The following is a 15608-nucleotide window of genomic DNA, read 5'->3' on the forward strand; positions in this document are numbered from 1 at the left end:
TGATTTTTTTTCACACAAGTATTGTGTGTCCTTGAGACTCTCTTTCTCAAAGGATAATAGATGCAGAGTCCTGAATATTTTAATAGCACAACTAGATAATGTTTTGATAAGCAAGGGAGTGCAGGGATTGGTGAGAATTGACGTTGCAATCAGATCAGCCATGATCTCATTGAATGTTACAGCCAGCTCAAGGGTCTGGGTGATCTACTCCTGCTTCTAATTCATCTGTTTGTAAGGTGACAGTTTTGTGCTATCAATAGAAATTGACTAAGTATTTACCTTTTATACTCAATAGGGGAGCTGATCTTTACATCTGTTTCCAGTAGTAAAGGACTGTCTTCAAACTTACCAGGTGAAAAATAGATTTCACTGGACAGTCTTAGCACCCACAATTAAACTACATAGGGACATAATGAACAGAAGCAGGAGTAGGCCATTTTGCCCTTGTGCCTATATGTCATTTAATGAGATCATGGCTGATCTTTTACTTCTGAGATACTTTCCTGAACAAAAAATTGAGTAGTCAGAGCTAAGTGCTTACTAAGAAGAAGAAATGTCTTTTAAAGTTATCCAGAATAATTTTATTACAGATATATTTGTTTAAAATTATACAAGAAAATGGACTGCACAAGGAAAAATGATTCAAAGATTTATGCTTCAATTACAAAATATGCAGATAATATAGAGCATAGGTCAATCACCCAGTTTAATGATGATCAAAAATTTCACATCATCACTTAATTTTCTTTAGAAATCTTAGGATTTTACCATATATACTTCCATTTTTGTTGATCAGCATAAGTATTTACATAATATACACTTTACACTGATATAAAATTCAGGAAGCAGGTGCTCTTACATGTACCTGGCTACAAGAAAATTGCTGACAACAAATCCTAGCAAAAATCTGTATGAAAGGTTCTTGGCATAAATGCCCCTAGATCCCTCCCCCCGCCATCCCAACCTACTATTCCCCAAAGTACAAAATATAAAAAGCGATATATGAACGAACACCTATGCATCAGTTTGGTTAGAAATGTTTGCATATTCTTTATAACAGCAGTACATTACATACTTTGGTAACATACTAAAATGACAAATTATTTATTAACACATGAGTATCAGGCTAGATCTATTGTTATTAATAAAAATATTCAGGAAATATTGAAATAATACAGCCAACCTACCAAAACTAAATATAAAGGAAATAATGATAAATATCAGTTTACAACAGAACAATAACTGTCCTATTGTGCACTTAAAGCAAGTTAACATCTTTAAAATGGATGATGTTTCATTTGGTTATTCCAAATTATCATAAACTATCAAATAGTTTACTATTGGGGGTAGGAAATTGATGATTCAAAGACATAATAAATATCATGCAATTTAATATGCAATGGAATAATCAGCACATATTTCAAAAGGGAAGGTCATGCTTAAGCAAACTCATTGAATTATTTGAACAAGGTTAAATAATAATATATTTGAACTTTCAAAGGGCCTTTGTTAAGGCACCACACAATGGATTCATGAATAAGTCAGAATATGTGAATTCAAGGGACAAGTTGCTGAAATGATGTCATAGTGGCTCCAGAACAGGAGCAGGGGGTTAAAGCCGGTTATTCAGTCTGGCAAAAGGACCTGCTGAGTATTTCCAGCATTCTCTGTTTTTATTTTAATAAAATGAAACACGACCTGAGAGGTTATGCCCATCAGGGAAGCCTAAACAGGCTTCTAACAAGAGAAGACTAATGAGTGACCTTTTTAATTATTAAAGAGTTTGAAAGTAGAGATAGAGTAAATGGCCCAGAATTTATCCTGCATTTGAAGAGTTGATTTAATGCAGTGTTGCTCACAGCGGCTTGAACATGTTGTAAAGCAGAGACCATATATCGATTTGCTCCCATCATTGTGAAGCAAGTAGAGGGGTTAACAGGGCATCAGGAGTATAAAGAAGAGCAGTGGAGCAGGGAATGAGCAGAGACAGGGATGGGGTAGTTGAGGGAATCAGGCTGAGGTCATTTATGCTTGGGTTGGGTTGGGTGATTAGTCAAACAGGCAATTAGGTGTCAGTGATCAGTCAAAAAGGCAACTGGTGATCCTGAGGCCATTACAGCAATTGAAGGTCAGGGAATTTGTCGGTGAGAAAATGGGAGGTCCTACCTGAAAAGCAAGGACTGCCTCGGTTTCTTCTGCAGTCAACCAGATAAGATTGGACCACCTTTATGAAGCAGGTCTCAATCCTCCAGTTAAGGATTTCTTTCGGTAGGCCTCATTTATGCAAACCAGTATTGACCAATATCAAAATGTTTCACATCACTATGCGTACCAGCTGTCCTCCATGCAGGTGCACATTCGACACACATAGGATCAGCATCTAACTTAAAGAAGTTCACCACTGGTGCACTTTGTATCAACAGCTCTTGAAATAAATATCAATTGCGTAGAGCACATAATTAGTGTGTTACATGTGAGCATCTGGGTTGATAGTCCCACAATGGGATGAACAGAATCAGAGGTCAAAGATAAAAGTTTATCCCTGAATAAATTGAATAAAAAAATTAGAGGGAACCCTTGCTCTGGAAAGTAGTTAGAATGTGGAATAAAAGTATTTGAGGTGACTAGCATTGATGCATTTCAGGGAAGAGGATCACATGAAGTGTAACACAGGCACTGACCTGTTAGTTCATCTGGCCATTTTCTATGTTGTAAACATTATGTAACTGTGACATTGTTCTTATAAAACTCATCTCGAAAATATCCATTGTTTTGTTCAAACAACACGAACAAGTATTCGTTGATTCAATGTACCTTATTAATATTTCTCAATGATAATTGAAAACCATGAGGTAAAGCAAACCCTCTGCCTTTATAGAAATTTCTGCCATCTTGATATTGAAAGCCATAATTTTGCAGCTTAATTTTAAAAGCTTCAAATTTTAATCTCCAACAATTATTGGATTATCAGCACCATACCTTATATTGTAAATTGGTACAATTCATGGTTTAGTTTCCTTAGATAATTCTATTCTCCTAACTTAGAAACTTCCTTACTACCATATATGTAATATTACATTTAACATGCACCTATTTATTCAGGAATAAGAAGGTTGAGGGCATTTATAGAATACCAAAACTAATAACTGGCTTTCAATTACATTTTTAGGGGTTTCTTACTTGATTGTCATGTCAATGTAATTAATTTTCAAAATACTTTTATAAATGTAACATACTTCCTTTTAGACGTTATGTGAAAGATATAAAGGGTAATGCATTGAGCATAAATGAATTCTTTTTGCATGAGTTTCTTTGCATTTTGATCAATCTTGCTCAATATTCATTGATCAGAAAGTCACTTTGGAATATGGTTGGAGAAAGGACAAACTAAAGAATATGATCCATATGAAGAATGGATCTGTATGAAATATAAATAGTCCATTTTAACTTTAACAAACAGTTATAAATACAGTGGCATATATTTTTATTTTCTGTGAAAGGGTAAAATGGGTTATCGCCAATCTACGTCCCACTTGACATCTTTCTTGATTATAATATTAACTGACTATTGGGAAAAAGCATCATGAGAAGTATAAAATAATACCACTAATTTTATACTGTTGCAGAAAATCATCACCTACCCACTGCGTGCAGTGCCGAAGATGTCTCTTCAGTTCCAATGTATAAAAATTAACAGCTACCATAACGTTGTTAAATATCACATAAGGTGAAAATAAGGTGGGTGAACTTTAGAAGTTTTCAACCACTGCTTAAGTTATAATTTCCTTTGCTTCAAAAAATAATTACTCTCATGTAGAGCACGTGTAATAAAACCCTTCGCATATGATCTAATGTTTCAATATTTTAAAAAGCTTACTATTAACCTTTTATGGACCATCCTTTCACATTGAAGGTACTATAAATTATATATAATCTGAATGCCACGTCTTTATTACATTAAAAGGCTTTAATACATTACCTTTAAATATCTCCAAGTTTAAATTAACCTGAAAGAACACCATATTAAATATATTTGCATGAAAACATATATAAAAGACTGGTTTGTTCGACAAATTGGGTAATGAAACAAAAACAATGTTAAAGTCAATTTAAAGAAGTCACATTTCTGCCCGCTGATTTGTCTTTGCAGCAAGTGCTTCTCCATCCTCTTCTTCCTCTTCTTCTTCTTCTTCTTCTTCATAATTTTCATCTTCTTTCTCCTCTCCATGGTTGGTATCTTCAACTATTGGCTCTTCTTCCTGTTCATTTCCCTCCCCTTCCTTCTCATCTGCCTGCATTAGAGTCAAAGCAAACTGTAAGAACAAGTGCACATGATATGATACACCCTGGAAGAATGCTTAATGTAGATGCATGTGAAAATCTTTATAATCAGAGGGCAGACATTAATAAATATACACCTTAAAACCATCAATAATCCCACTGTTAGAGTTCTGGATTCTTAATTTCTTAATTCGTTCATTTACAGATCCACAACCTGAATTTGTTCATAAGATAGAGCTGCACTCAAAGCCACTTTATTCATATTTTTAACAATATTTTTCCCAATGATTCAGTTGTCCTGGATCCTTCTCCAAATAATCAACTAGTTACTGATTTCCTTCCTTGGTTCCTTGATCAGCAAATCCACTTCAATTTTTTTGACAAAAATTTAAGATATTTCCTAACAGCTGAGGATCATTATGTAAAACCAAGTGGTTGTCGTTGTATAAACTGTTCTTGGTTTCAACAACAAACACAGGCCCAGAAATCAGATTGCAACAAATGAAAAATTACTCATCATGGAGTGAAATGTAATAACGATTATTTTCAAATCACTTTGCTGCACTTCCAGATGTGACTCTAGCTTGTCAAACTGTAGCATCAAATTATGCCCTCTCTTGTGAAAGAGCAGGAGAATTAGTCCACCTTGTCCCAGGTTGATCATCATTGGACACTGTCAGGAGAACCAAGTCTTTGCACTGTAGTGCCGAAATGGGACCCCAAAAATGCAAGACCATTACTTATCTTTGCTCCTGTTCCATCAGTGATCTTGACCTCCTCCCCCACCCTGATATCTCTCTCCCAACCATCTGATCAACTGAAGAACAATGGGTTACAAGGGATGGAGCCTGACTCCCTCCTAACTCAATGATCTCCTTCCCTCCCTATCCAATCAGCCGAAGCCTCCAGTGGAGGTCCTGAGCTCCACCCCACCGCAGCAGTCAATTACTTGATCACTGATTTCCTTGCTGTTATGTTGGTCTAGTCACCTCCCTAGCCACCCACCGAAAACAGACAGCAGGCCTCTCAAAAAGTAAATGAAAATCAAAAAATCTAAAAACCTGAAATAAAAGCAGAAAATGCTGGAAAACACTCCCAGGTCAGATCAACTATTCTGACAAAGGACCTGCAATCTGAAATATTAACTCTTTTCCCTTTCTACCTATGTTGCTTGATCTGTTGATTGTTTCCAGCATTTTCTGTCTTTTATATATATAGAGGTGAAGGACCTTGATACCAATTTCAGAATAAATATGCCAGATCAGTAGCCATTGCCCTTCTGTATTCACTTAAGCACGCCTGGTTGAACACTACTGAGTTTACAGCAATATGCAATATTCCCAAATTAACATATTCACAGATATATTTGTGTCTTCCTAAACCTATCTAATTTTATATATTACCAAAATGAAAATTCAAACCCTATTATTTCATAGTAAAGTGACTATTTTCCCAAAGCACTGGTCAGCTGACAATATTGTTAAATTATTATTGAACTGGAAGAAGGGAATAAAGTTAACGTTTCAAGTTAATTACCTTTCTGATGTTTCTCACTATAAAGATCCTACCTGTAAAGCATGCTGGCATGTACTTGAAGTCTAACATTTATTATTTGCTGTGATACTGCATATTATGAGCTGCCAAATTGGTCTATACAATAACAGTAATCTTAATGAGAAAGTAATGCATTGATTCTAGAATACTTTAGGATATCCTGCAGATGTGATGGTCTTTGCTCTTTGCTTGTTAAGGAATGAATCAGCTGGACGTCTTTGTTGCTTGTCACCCTTGGATTTGGCGTCGCTTGGGTTCAATTCTGTTCACCTCATTACAGCAAGGATGGGGAGGCATTGGAGAAGGTCCAGAGGAGATTTATGAGAATGATTCCAGGGATGAGAGACTAAATTAGGAGGATAGATTGGAGATGCTGGGGCTGTTTTCTTTGGAGAAGGCTGAGGGAAGATCTGATTGAAACATTTATCAGAGTATATAATGAAAGGCTATTCCCATTGATGGAGGAATCAAGGATCGGAGGTTACAGGTATAAAATAAAGGGGTAGAAAATAAATATTGATGTGAGGAAAATCTTATTTACGTAGCATGTGGCTGGAATCTGAAATTCATTGTCTGCAGATAGGGTTCAGTATGGTCTTAAGGTGGAAATTGGGCAAACATATGATCAGGAAAAAATTTGAATGGCTATGAGAGGGGCTGGCAGGTGAAATCAGTGTGTTGTTCTGGTAGAGAGCTGGCACAGACCCAATGGGCTGAATGGCCTCCTTCCATTGCTCCAGATCTCCAGCACCTGCAGTCTCTCTTGCGGCCTCTGTCTGTGCTGTAACAATGCCATTAATCTGGTTTTAAATTCAACATTTTCTGTTACCGCCGTTGCTGAACGAGAAACAGGGTGGACCTAGAGAGTTAATTTCAACGTGTCCCTTGCCTGCCACTGATGATGAAAATCTTGTTGTATAGATCAATTGCAGCTCATCAACTGCCTTTTTATCTGGGGAACTATAATTCCAGCCTGATGGAACACTGCTGCTCTCATGAGGATGGGGTCATGACTTCAACTGATCGTATTTTGCAGAGGATGACTTGCTGCTTTGAAGTCTATTTGCTCCACCAATTTCTTTAAGGCAGATGTCTACTTCTGCATATATTAGCAGTGAGCTTAAGTCCCTTCATGGATCTTTCTCCTATTATTATTTCCATTTATACTAATGACACTGAAAGATCAGGAGAGGGCTATATCCAACAGTTGAAACAGCAGCACTCATTTTATACTATCGTACAAAGTTAAATCACCCTTGGTGTCCGAGTACTATCTGAACAACTTGGCAAGTTGAAAGAATCATGTGCCATCAGTGAGTGAAAAGGAGCTAGCTGAAGTGAATATCAAATCAGATTCAGAGGAGCAAATTTTTACAATATCCAAGTTGAAAGGTTTTCTTTGGTGAATAGTGTGAAGTAATGTAGCCAGGAAAAATTATTTCACAATTGGAAAAGCAGCCACATTTAGGGTGGGATGCGTGCACCAGCTGACAATTTATTTCGCAAAAATTACAATACAGTAATAAATTACTCTCAAGGTCAACACTCTCCAATGTTAATTTTCTCTACTAAGTATCAGCATCAATGACGCAGTTTTTAAAGCAAAATTAGAGAGTTCAAAAATGGAAGTTGAACAGAACATACAGCAAGACAATGCCAGAAAGAAGAAAGAAACATGAAACCAACATACGGGGAATAAGTCTGTTCAAACGATGTGAAATTTAAAGAGCAAGAAGGGGCTAAAGTGGCAACATCTGGGGTATTCACATTCAGATATGCGACTGAAACATGGAACGGATGGAAAGCTTGTGTGTGTTATACAGAAACAGATTTAACCCAAAACAGATTTAAGATGAAGCCAGCTGAATTAGAAGGACAGGAAAGACTGGAAAACTAACAATGAGACTGGAACATGCTCAGAGTTTCAGTGGAATGAAGCCAACAGCAGTAATGTGGGTTATAGAACAATCCAGGTCATATTCAAAAGACTGCCAAAGCATCCATGACAGGCTGCTGCACTAAAACTGATGGTTACAATAAATACGGGACCTGTTCCATAGAATTACTGATTAGGCCAACATCTTGGCATCATGAAATTAAGTTGTGCGCTAAAGAGACAAGCTGCTAACCTCAAATGAAAATTCTAGAACTGTTGCCCATGGGAAATTCCAGGAAAAAAAAGAATATCAAGTCACGCTGATCTTTTTTTTAAGCTGACATCTGATTTTATAATAAAAACACAGGCACTGCTTAATGTAAATTCATACAACGATTTATAACAACAAAGATGGGAACTGCAACAAAACTAGATGTGTTTTTTTGAGAATAAGCTGAAAACAAAACATGGAAAAATAAAGGCTTTTCTTTGAATTCATATAGCCTAAAATTTCTCTTCTCTACCCTGAGGAAAGTTCTGCACAAATAACTCTCTCTCTCATTTCCAATGGTAATTGTGCAAATCACCAGAACATTCATTCATCTTCATCCCAGTTCCTCATGACTGAATGAGGAAGGTCCCATCAAGCTCCCAATCCCTGTTACCCCAGGCCATTTTGCTTTTCATCCTCTGTTACAATGCCTCTTAAAAAGAATGTATGGCTCCCGATGGAATGCAATGGAAGGAAACTGCTTATGTACACCTTTTGAATATCCCCAACTGGCATTTTTCACATTTTTGGATGTATTTTTTTTCATTATTTATACCTAGTCTTCTGCCTCCTGAAAGTACATTCCCAACTTCCAACTCAGGGAATTACAGTACATACCCTATGTTCCTAGTGTGGCGACTCACCGTCTAGTCGGACGAACCGGCTCGGCAGTCGGGTCGCGCGGCGTCGGAGCGACGAGGCCCAAGATGGCGGCGGGCCTCGTCTTTCCGAGCGACGGGGAGAACCCGCGCGCGGGAAAGTCCTGATGACGTAGGACTTACGTCATTGCCGGTTTTTTTGGGCGGGAGTTTTTCTCCCTTAAAGGGCCTGCACAAGGCGGGAAAAAAAACCAGTTCTGTTTGGCAATCCTCCGAGTAGAGTCTTGTTTTATTCCGCGGTAGCAACCGCTACATTGGTGACCCCGACGGTCCAAACGGCTTTTGGACCCGCAAAATGGACGACAGCGCAGCAGCCAACGCAGTGGCCCTCAAGCTGCCCACCTTTTGGACACTTCGGCCCAGCGTCTGGTTTGACCAGGCTGAAGCGCAATTCCACCTTCGGCAGATCACCTCCGACTCCACGAAGTACTACCATGTGGTTAGCTCTCTGGACCAGGAGACAGCCGCCCAGGTTGGAGACTTCATCCAGTCGCCTCCGGAGGAAGATAAGTACCCGGCTTTCAAAGATCTTTTGATCCGGACCTTCGGCCTCTCCCGTCGTGAGCGCGCCGCCCGCCTGCTTCATCTGGATGGCCTGGGGGACAGATCCCCATCCGCCCTAATGAATGAGATGCTGGCATTGGCCGAGGGACACAAGCCATGCCTGATGTTCGAACAGGCCTTCCTCGAACAGCTCCCCGATGACATCCACTTGTTGTTAGCTGACGCCGACTTCAGCAACCCCCGTGAGGTGGCCGCCCGGGCAGATGTCCTGTGGAGGGCCAAGCGCGAGAGCGGTTCGTCCGTCAGTCAAATCACCAGGCCGCGAGCCCAAAGCCTGCCTCGCCCGGCCCCAGCAACCGAGCAGCCACGCCCCAGGAACGCGGACGACGACACGGGTGACCAGCTGTGCTTCTACCATCAGAGGTGGGGTGTGGAGGCCCGTCGATGCCGCCCACCCTGCAAGTTTCAGGGAAACGCCAGGGCCAGCCGCCGCTGATGGCTACGGCGGCTGGCCGCCGACAGAGCCTCCTCTTCGTTCAGGACAAGAAATCTGGACGGCATTTCCTCGTTGATACTGGAGCGGAGGTCAGTATTTTGCCCCCGACAGGCCGCGACACTCGTGACAGGCCACCAGGTCCTCTACTCAATGCCGCCAACGGTACAACGATACGGTCTTTCGGCACCCGTACGCTTCAATTACACTTTGGCGGCAGCCGTTTTACCTGGACCTTTACCCTTGCCACCGTCGCCCGACCACTCCTAGGAGCCGATTTCCTTCGGGCCCACAACCTGTTAGTCGACCTGCGAAGGAAGCGGTTAGTCCACTCTAGCACTCTCCGGACCTATCCCCTGGGAGAAATCAGCCCACCAGCCCCGCGCCTGGACTCCATTACCCTTTCTGGCGACGATTTCGCCAAGCTCCTAGCCGAATTCCCATCGATTTTGGCACCTTCGTTTACAAATTCTCGGCCCACACATGGGGTACGACACCACATCATTACCACAGGGCCACCCCTTCATGCCCGAGCACGACGATTACCTCCAGACAAGCTCCGCCTGGCAAAGGAAGAGTTCCCTCACATGGAGGAGCTGGGGATTGTTCGCAGGTCAGACAGCCCCTGGGCCTCCCCCCTGCACATGGTCCCCAAAGCCACCGGAGGGTGGAGGCCCTGCGGCGACTACCGCAGGCTGAATGACGCCACCACCCCGGACCGCTATCCCATCCCTCACATCCAGGACTTCGCAGCGAACTTACACGGGGCCCGCATCTTTTCCAAAGTGGACCTCGTTAGGGGATACCACCAAATCCCGGTCCATCCGGATGACGTCCCCAAAACTGCGATTATCACCCCATTCGGCCTGTTCGAATTCCTTCGGATGCCGTTCGGCCTTAAGAACGCCGCGCAGACCTTCCAGCGGCTGATGGACGCGGTAGGCCGAGACCTGGACTTCGTGTTCATTTACTTGGACGACATACTGATCGCCAGCCGTAACCGCCAGGAACACCTTTCCCACCTCCGCCAGCTGTATTCCCGCCTCCGCGATTTCGGCCTCACGATTAACCCGTCCAAGTGCCAATTCGGACTTGACTCTATCGATTTCCTCGGCCACAAAATCACCAGCGACGGGGCAACACCCCTACCCGCCAAGGTGGATGCTATCCGCCATTTTGCCCGCCCCGACACAGTCAAAGGCCTACAGGAATTCCTTGGGATGGTCAACTTTTACCATTGTTTCATCCCTGCAGCAGCCCGTATCATGCGCCCTCTGTTCTCGCTGCTGGCTGGTAAGGGCAAGGACATCACCTGGACTGACGAGGCTGCGGCTGCTTTCGTTAAGGCCAAAGACGCCCTGGCAGATGCCACGATGCTGGTACACCCTAGGACTGACGTCCCGACTGCCCTCACGGTAGACGCGTCCAACACCGCGGTGGGTGGGGTACTGGAACAGCTACTCGAAGGCCGCTGGCAACCCTTGGCATTTTTCAGCAAACACCTTAGACCGCCCGAACTGAAGTACAGCGCTTTTGATCGGGAACTTCTAGCGCTGTATCTGGCGGTCCGGCATTTCCGATACTTTCTAGAAGGCAGGCCTTTCACCGCTTTCACCGATCATAAGCCTCTGTCCTTTGCCTTCTCCAAAGTCTCCGATCCCTGGTCAGCTCGTCAGCAGAGACATTTATCCTACATTTCCGAGTTCACAACTGACATCCAACATGTCTCTGGAAAGGATAATGTTGTTGCTGATGCACTTTCCAGACCAACCATCCACAACCTATCCTTGGGTGTCGACTACACGGCCCTGGCTGACGCACAGCAAGCCGACGACGAACTGCCCAGCTACAGAACCGCAGTCTCGGGTCTGCAGCTCCGAGATTTCTTGGTTGGTCCAGGTCAGCGGACCCTACTTTGCGACGTTGCGACTGGTCAGCCCCGCCCTATTGTCCCTGCAGCCTGGCGGAGACGCGTTTTTGACTCGGTACATGGGTTGGCGCACCCGTCCATCAGATCTACTGTCCGACTGGTCGCCAGCAAGTTTGTCTGGCATGGCCTGCGCAAACAGGTCAGTGAGTGGGCCAGGACTTGTCTGCACTGCCAGACGTCAAAAATCCAGCGACACACCAAGGTCCCACCACAGCAGTTCGAGCCTACCCGTAGGAGGTTCGACCACATACACGTCGACCTCGTGGGCCCTCTGCCGGTTTCAAGAGGAGCCCGGTACCTCCTTACCATCGTGGACCGGTTCACGAGGTGGCCTGAGGCAACCCCCCTGACTGACATCACAACTGATTCCTGCGCCCGAGCGCTGCTCACAACTTGGGTCTCACGTTTTGGCGTTCCGGCCCACATCACTTCAGACAGAGGCACCCAATTCACTTCCAGTCTCTGGGCTGCATTAGTGAACCTGCTAGGGACGCAGCTGCACACCACCACAGCCTACCATCCTCAATCAAACGGGTTGGTGGAACGTTTTCACCGCCATCTAAAATCGGCCTTGATGGCCCGCCTGAAGGGTCCTAACTGGGTTGACGAGCTGCCTTGGGTCCTGCTCGGCATACGCACTGCCCCCAAAGAAGACCTCCGCACTTCGTCAGCTGAGCTTGTATACGGGGCGCCACTAGTTGTCCCCGGGGATTTCATACCTGCCCTTCAGGACCAAGGGGAACAACCCCCAGCAGTTCTACAAAGACTGCGCGAGAAGCTTGGCACCTTGGCCCCGATTCCCACCTCATGGCACGGTCAAGCCCCATCCTGCCAGCCCAAGGAACTACGGGACTGTAAGTTTGTTTTCGTTCGCAGGGGCACACCTCGGGCGCCATTGCAACGACCATATGAGGGACCGTTCCGAGTCATATGGAATAACGGATCCACTTTTATTTTGGACATTGGAGGCAGGGAACAGGTTTTCACGGCGGACCGCCTCAAACCGGCCCATTTGGATCTGCAACAGCCTGTCGAGGTTGCCACGCCACGACGCAGAGGCCGCCCCCCTATGCGGCAGCTGGCACAGCCCACGGACCTTGGGGACTGTCTCGCCGGTTCTGGGGGGGGGGGTTGTGTGGCGACTCACTGTCTAGTCGGTCAAACCGGCTCGGCAGTCGGGTCGCGCGGCGTCGGAGCGACGAGGCCCAAGTTGGCGGCGGGCCTCGTCTTTCCGAGCGACGGGGAGAACCCGCGCGCGGGAAAGTCCTGATGACGTAGGACTTACGTCATTGCCGTTTTTTTTGGGCGGGAGTTTTTCTCCATTAAAGGGCCCGCACAAGGCGGGAAAAAAAACCAGTTCTGTTTGGCAATCCTCCGAGTAGAGTCTTGTTTTATTCCGCGGTAGCAACCGCTACACTAGAAACAAAATGTCCAATTACGCCTCTGGAGAGAGAAAGTGAGCTGCAAGGTAATGATGCAGCTCTACAAAACTCTGGTTAGACCACACTTGGAGTACTGTGTCCAGTTCTGGTCGCCTCATTATAGGAAGGATGTGGAAGCGTTGGAAAGGGTGCAGAGGAGATTTACCAGGATGCTGCCTGGTTTGGAGAGTATGCATTATGAGGAGAGACTAAGAGAGTTAGGGCTTTACTCATTGGAGAGAAGGAGGATGAGGGGAGACATGATAGAGGTATACAAAATATTAAGAGGAACAGAGTGGACAGCCAGCACCTCTTTCCCAGGGCACCAATGCTCAGTACAAGAGGGCATAGCTTTAAAGTAATGGGTGGGAAGTTCAAGGGAGATATCAGAGGAAGGTTTTTTACCCAGAGAGTGGTTGGTGCATGGAATGCGCTGCCTGGGGTGGTGGTGGAGGCTGATACGTTGGTCAAGTTCAAGAGATTGTTAGATAAGCATATGGAGGAATTTAAAATAGGTGGATATGTGGGAGGAAGGGGTTAGATAGTCTTAGGCATGGTTTAAAGGTCTGCACAACATGGTGGGCCAAAGAGCCTGATTTGTGCTGTATTGTTCTATGGTTCTATGGTATAACATTTCAGGCCAATGACCTTTCATCAGAACTAGGAAATTAAATATATTTTAAATGGAAGTGAAGGGGGAGGGGTTGAGAGAAGAAAGGGAATGTCTGTGCTAGGATGGAGTCTGAGAGAGCGTGAATGACACAAGTGATGGTGCTGCTGGCTGAGAGAGAATGGTTAAGGCTTGTTAATTGCATCTGGTCTATCTGGAGAAGATGTAAATAGATAAAGGTGAACAAGGACAGAGGAAAAAGCAAAAAGCGCTAGAACTATGAGAAACAAAACACTGCGGTTTCTGGCAACCTGAAATAAAAGATTATGCTCAAAATAACCAGCAGCATTTCTAGTAATGTTAACTTCTTATAAAAGGTGATCAACCTGAAATGTTAACTCTGTTTCTCTCTCTCCACAAATGATATCTGACCTGCTGGTTATTTTGAGCACTATCTTTTATTTCAGATTTCCAGCATTTGCAGGTTTTTTTGCTTTTTTTCATTTATACATATTCCTTTAATGTTCTGTATGATCAAAACAATTCTAAAGATCCAACTAGTAGAGCCAGAAGGTTGAAGCAGACTCATGGTTAAGCAGAACTTAGGTAATGTAATCAAAATGACCTTAACATTTATGACATACAATATTTCACAAGGCATAATTTTATCAAAGCACCACACCAACCAGGATATTTCACAATCTGTATTAGGTAACATTCCATTAAACTGAAATCACATTACAATAAACTTGCATGACATTTCTATGGTCATGAAGGTAATGATAAAACCCTTTACTTATAAAGATACTGCAGGTTCTAATAAACAGAAATGAAAAGAGAAAATGGGGGTAACATCTGGTTGGGCAGCATCTAGGGATGAGGAAGGTAGCATTGATACCTCATGTAGATTACCTTTAACCAAAACCAGAGGTGTTACATGAATACCATGTAACATCAGCAACTTCACCTACCTGCTTCAATCAACAAGTGGCACCTAACCAATTTACACTAAAACTCTGATAATTTGCTATCCGACTATTTGGAAATCCAGCAGATTCAGCACCCGGTTCAGCAGGTAATGTTTACCACATTCCTCTTCCACAGACTAGGATCCTGATTCCTACACTTCTAACCCACTGACTCCAGCCCTGATTCCTGCACTCCCTCTCCACTCACAGTTCCTACATTCCCGTTCCACTCATTGGGGTCCCCAGTTCCCATGCTCCCTTTCGACTTACCTGGTTCACGAGAAGATTTATTATTACACTGTGTAACATCTTAAAAAGCGAATTAAAAGAGTGTTGAGGTTTTAATAGAAATAACATTCAATAATCCAGAAAATCTGCCGATGTGGCATTATCGAAGTCCCAAGCATGCTGGATTATTGGAGTTTTACTGTATTTTAAGTTAGTTCATTCCTTTGCAAGAATGTAAACAATGTAAACCTAGTATACACTTCAGTGTGTTAGTAACATTATTCTCAAAGTAACTTTAGAAACGAGTAGCCATATTTTCTTTCAAGCTTTTTGAAAAAAAATTCACCTGTTCAACACAATAAAGTTGCTGACTGTCTTTCAAAGAATAGTTAAAGTAATATTACCATGCCAGCCAGCACTAACTATCATGCATTTCCCTACCTCTTCCTCTCCCTCATCCTGGTACTGTTCATCTAGATTATCCTCCTGTTGATCAGGATTTCCATCAACCTGTAAATATCAAAATGCAGAGTTTATACAATTTGTTCCAGAAAAAGCAAACCTGCTAATTTGACGAACACTAAGATGTTGTTGTCAAATACAAAATCCTAGATAAAATTAGTTCATACAAACTATTTAGACTTTGTCATTTTCACTTCGAGATAGTTTCTTATTTCCTTTTTAACCCCAGCTATCCACTCTCATGATAAAATTAAGCTTGCAGAGGGCAAGTTTAGACTGACCAGCAGCACATTTATGCAAGCTGATAATGAAGTCTGTTAACTAAAACTAACTTTGATTTAAGACGGATAA

General features: G+C 43.2%; 1 protein-coding gene across 2 annotated transcripts in view; it reads right to left on the minus strand.

Annotated features, from left to right (window-relative positions):
• Positions 1-604: 604 nt before the first annotated feature.
• golim4a (golgi integral membrane protein 4a) overlaps positions 605-15608 on the minus strand; it is a 74879-nt gene continuing 59875 nt past the window's right edge. For both annotated transcript variants that reach the window (XM_052018811.1, XM_052018810.1), the window contains exons 13-14: positions 15237-15305; positions 605-4292 (exon numbers count right to left, since the gene is read on the minus strand). In XM_052018811.1, coding sequence (XP_051874771.1) covers positions 4119-4292; positions 15237-15305 — 243 coding nt within the window. In that variant the 3' untranslated portion in view covers positions 605-4118. The remainder of the gene's footprint in view (positions 4293-15236; positions 15306-15608) is intronic.

This window comes from Pristis pectinata, chromosome 6, assembly GCF_009764475.1.
Source record: "Pristis pectinata isolate sPriPec2 chromosome 6, sPriPec2.1.pri, whole genome shotgun sequence".
Classification (NCBI taxonomy): Eukaryota; Metazoa; Chordata; class Chondrichthyes; order Rhinopristiformes; family Pristidae; genus Pristis; species Pristis pectinata.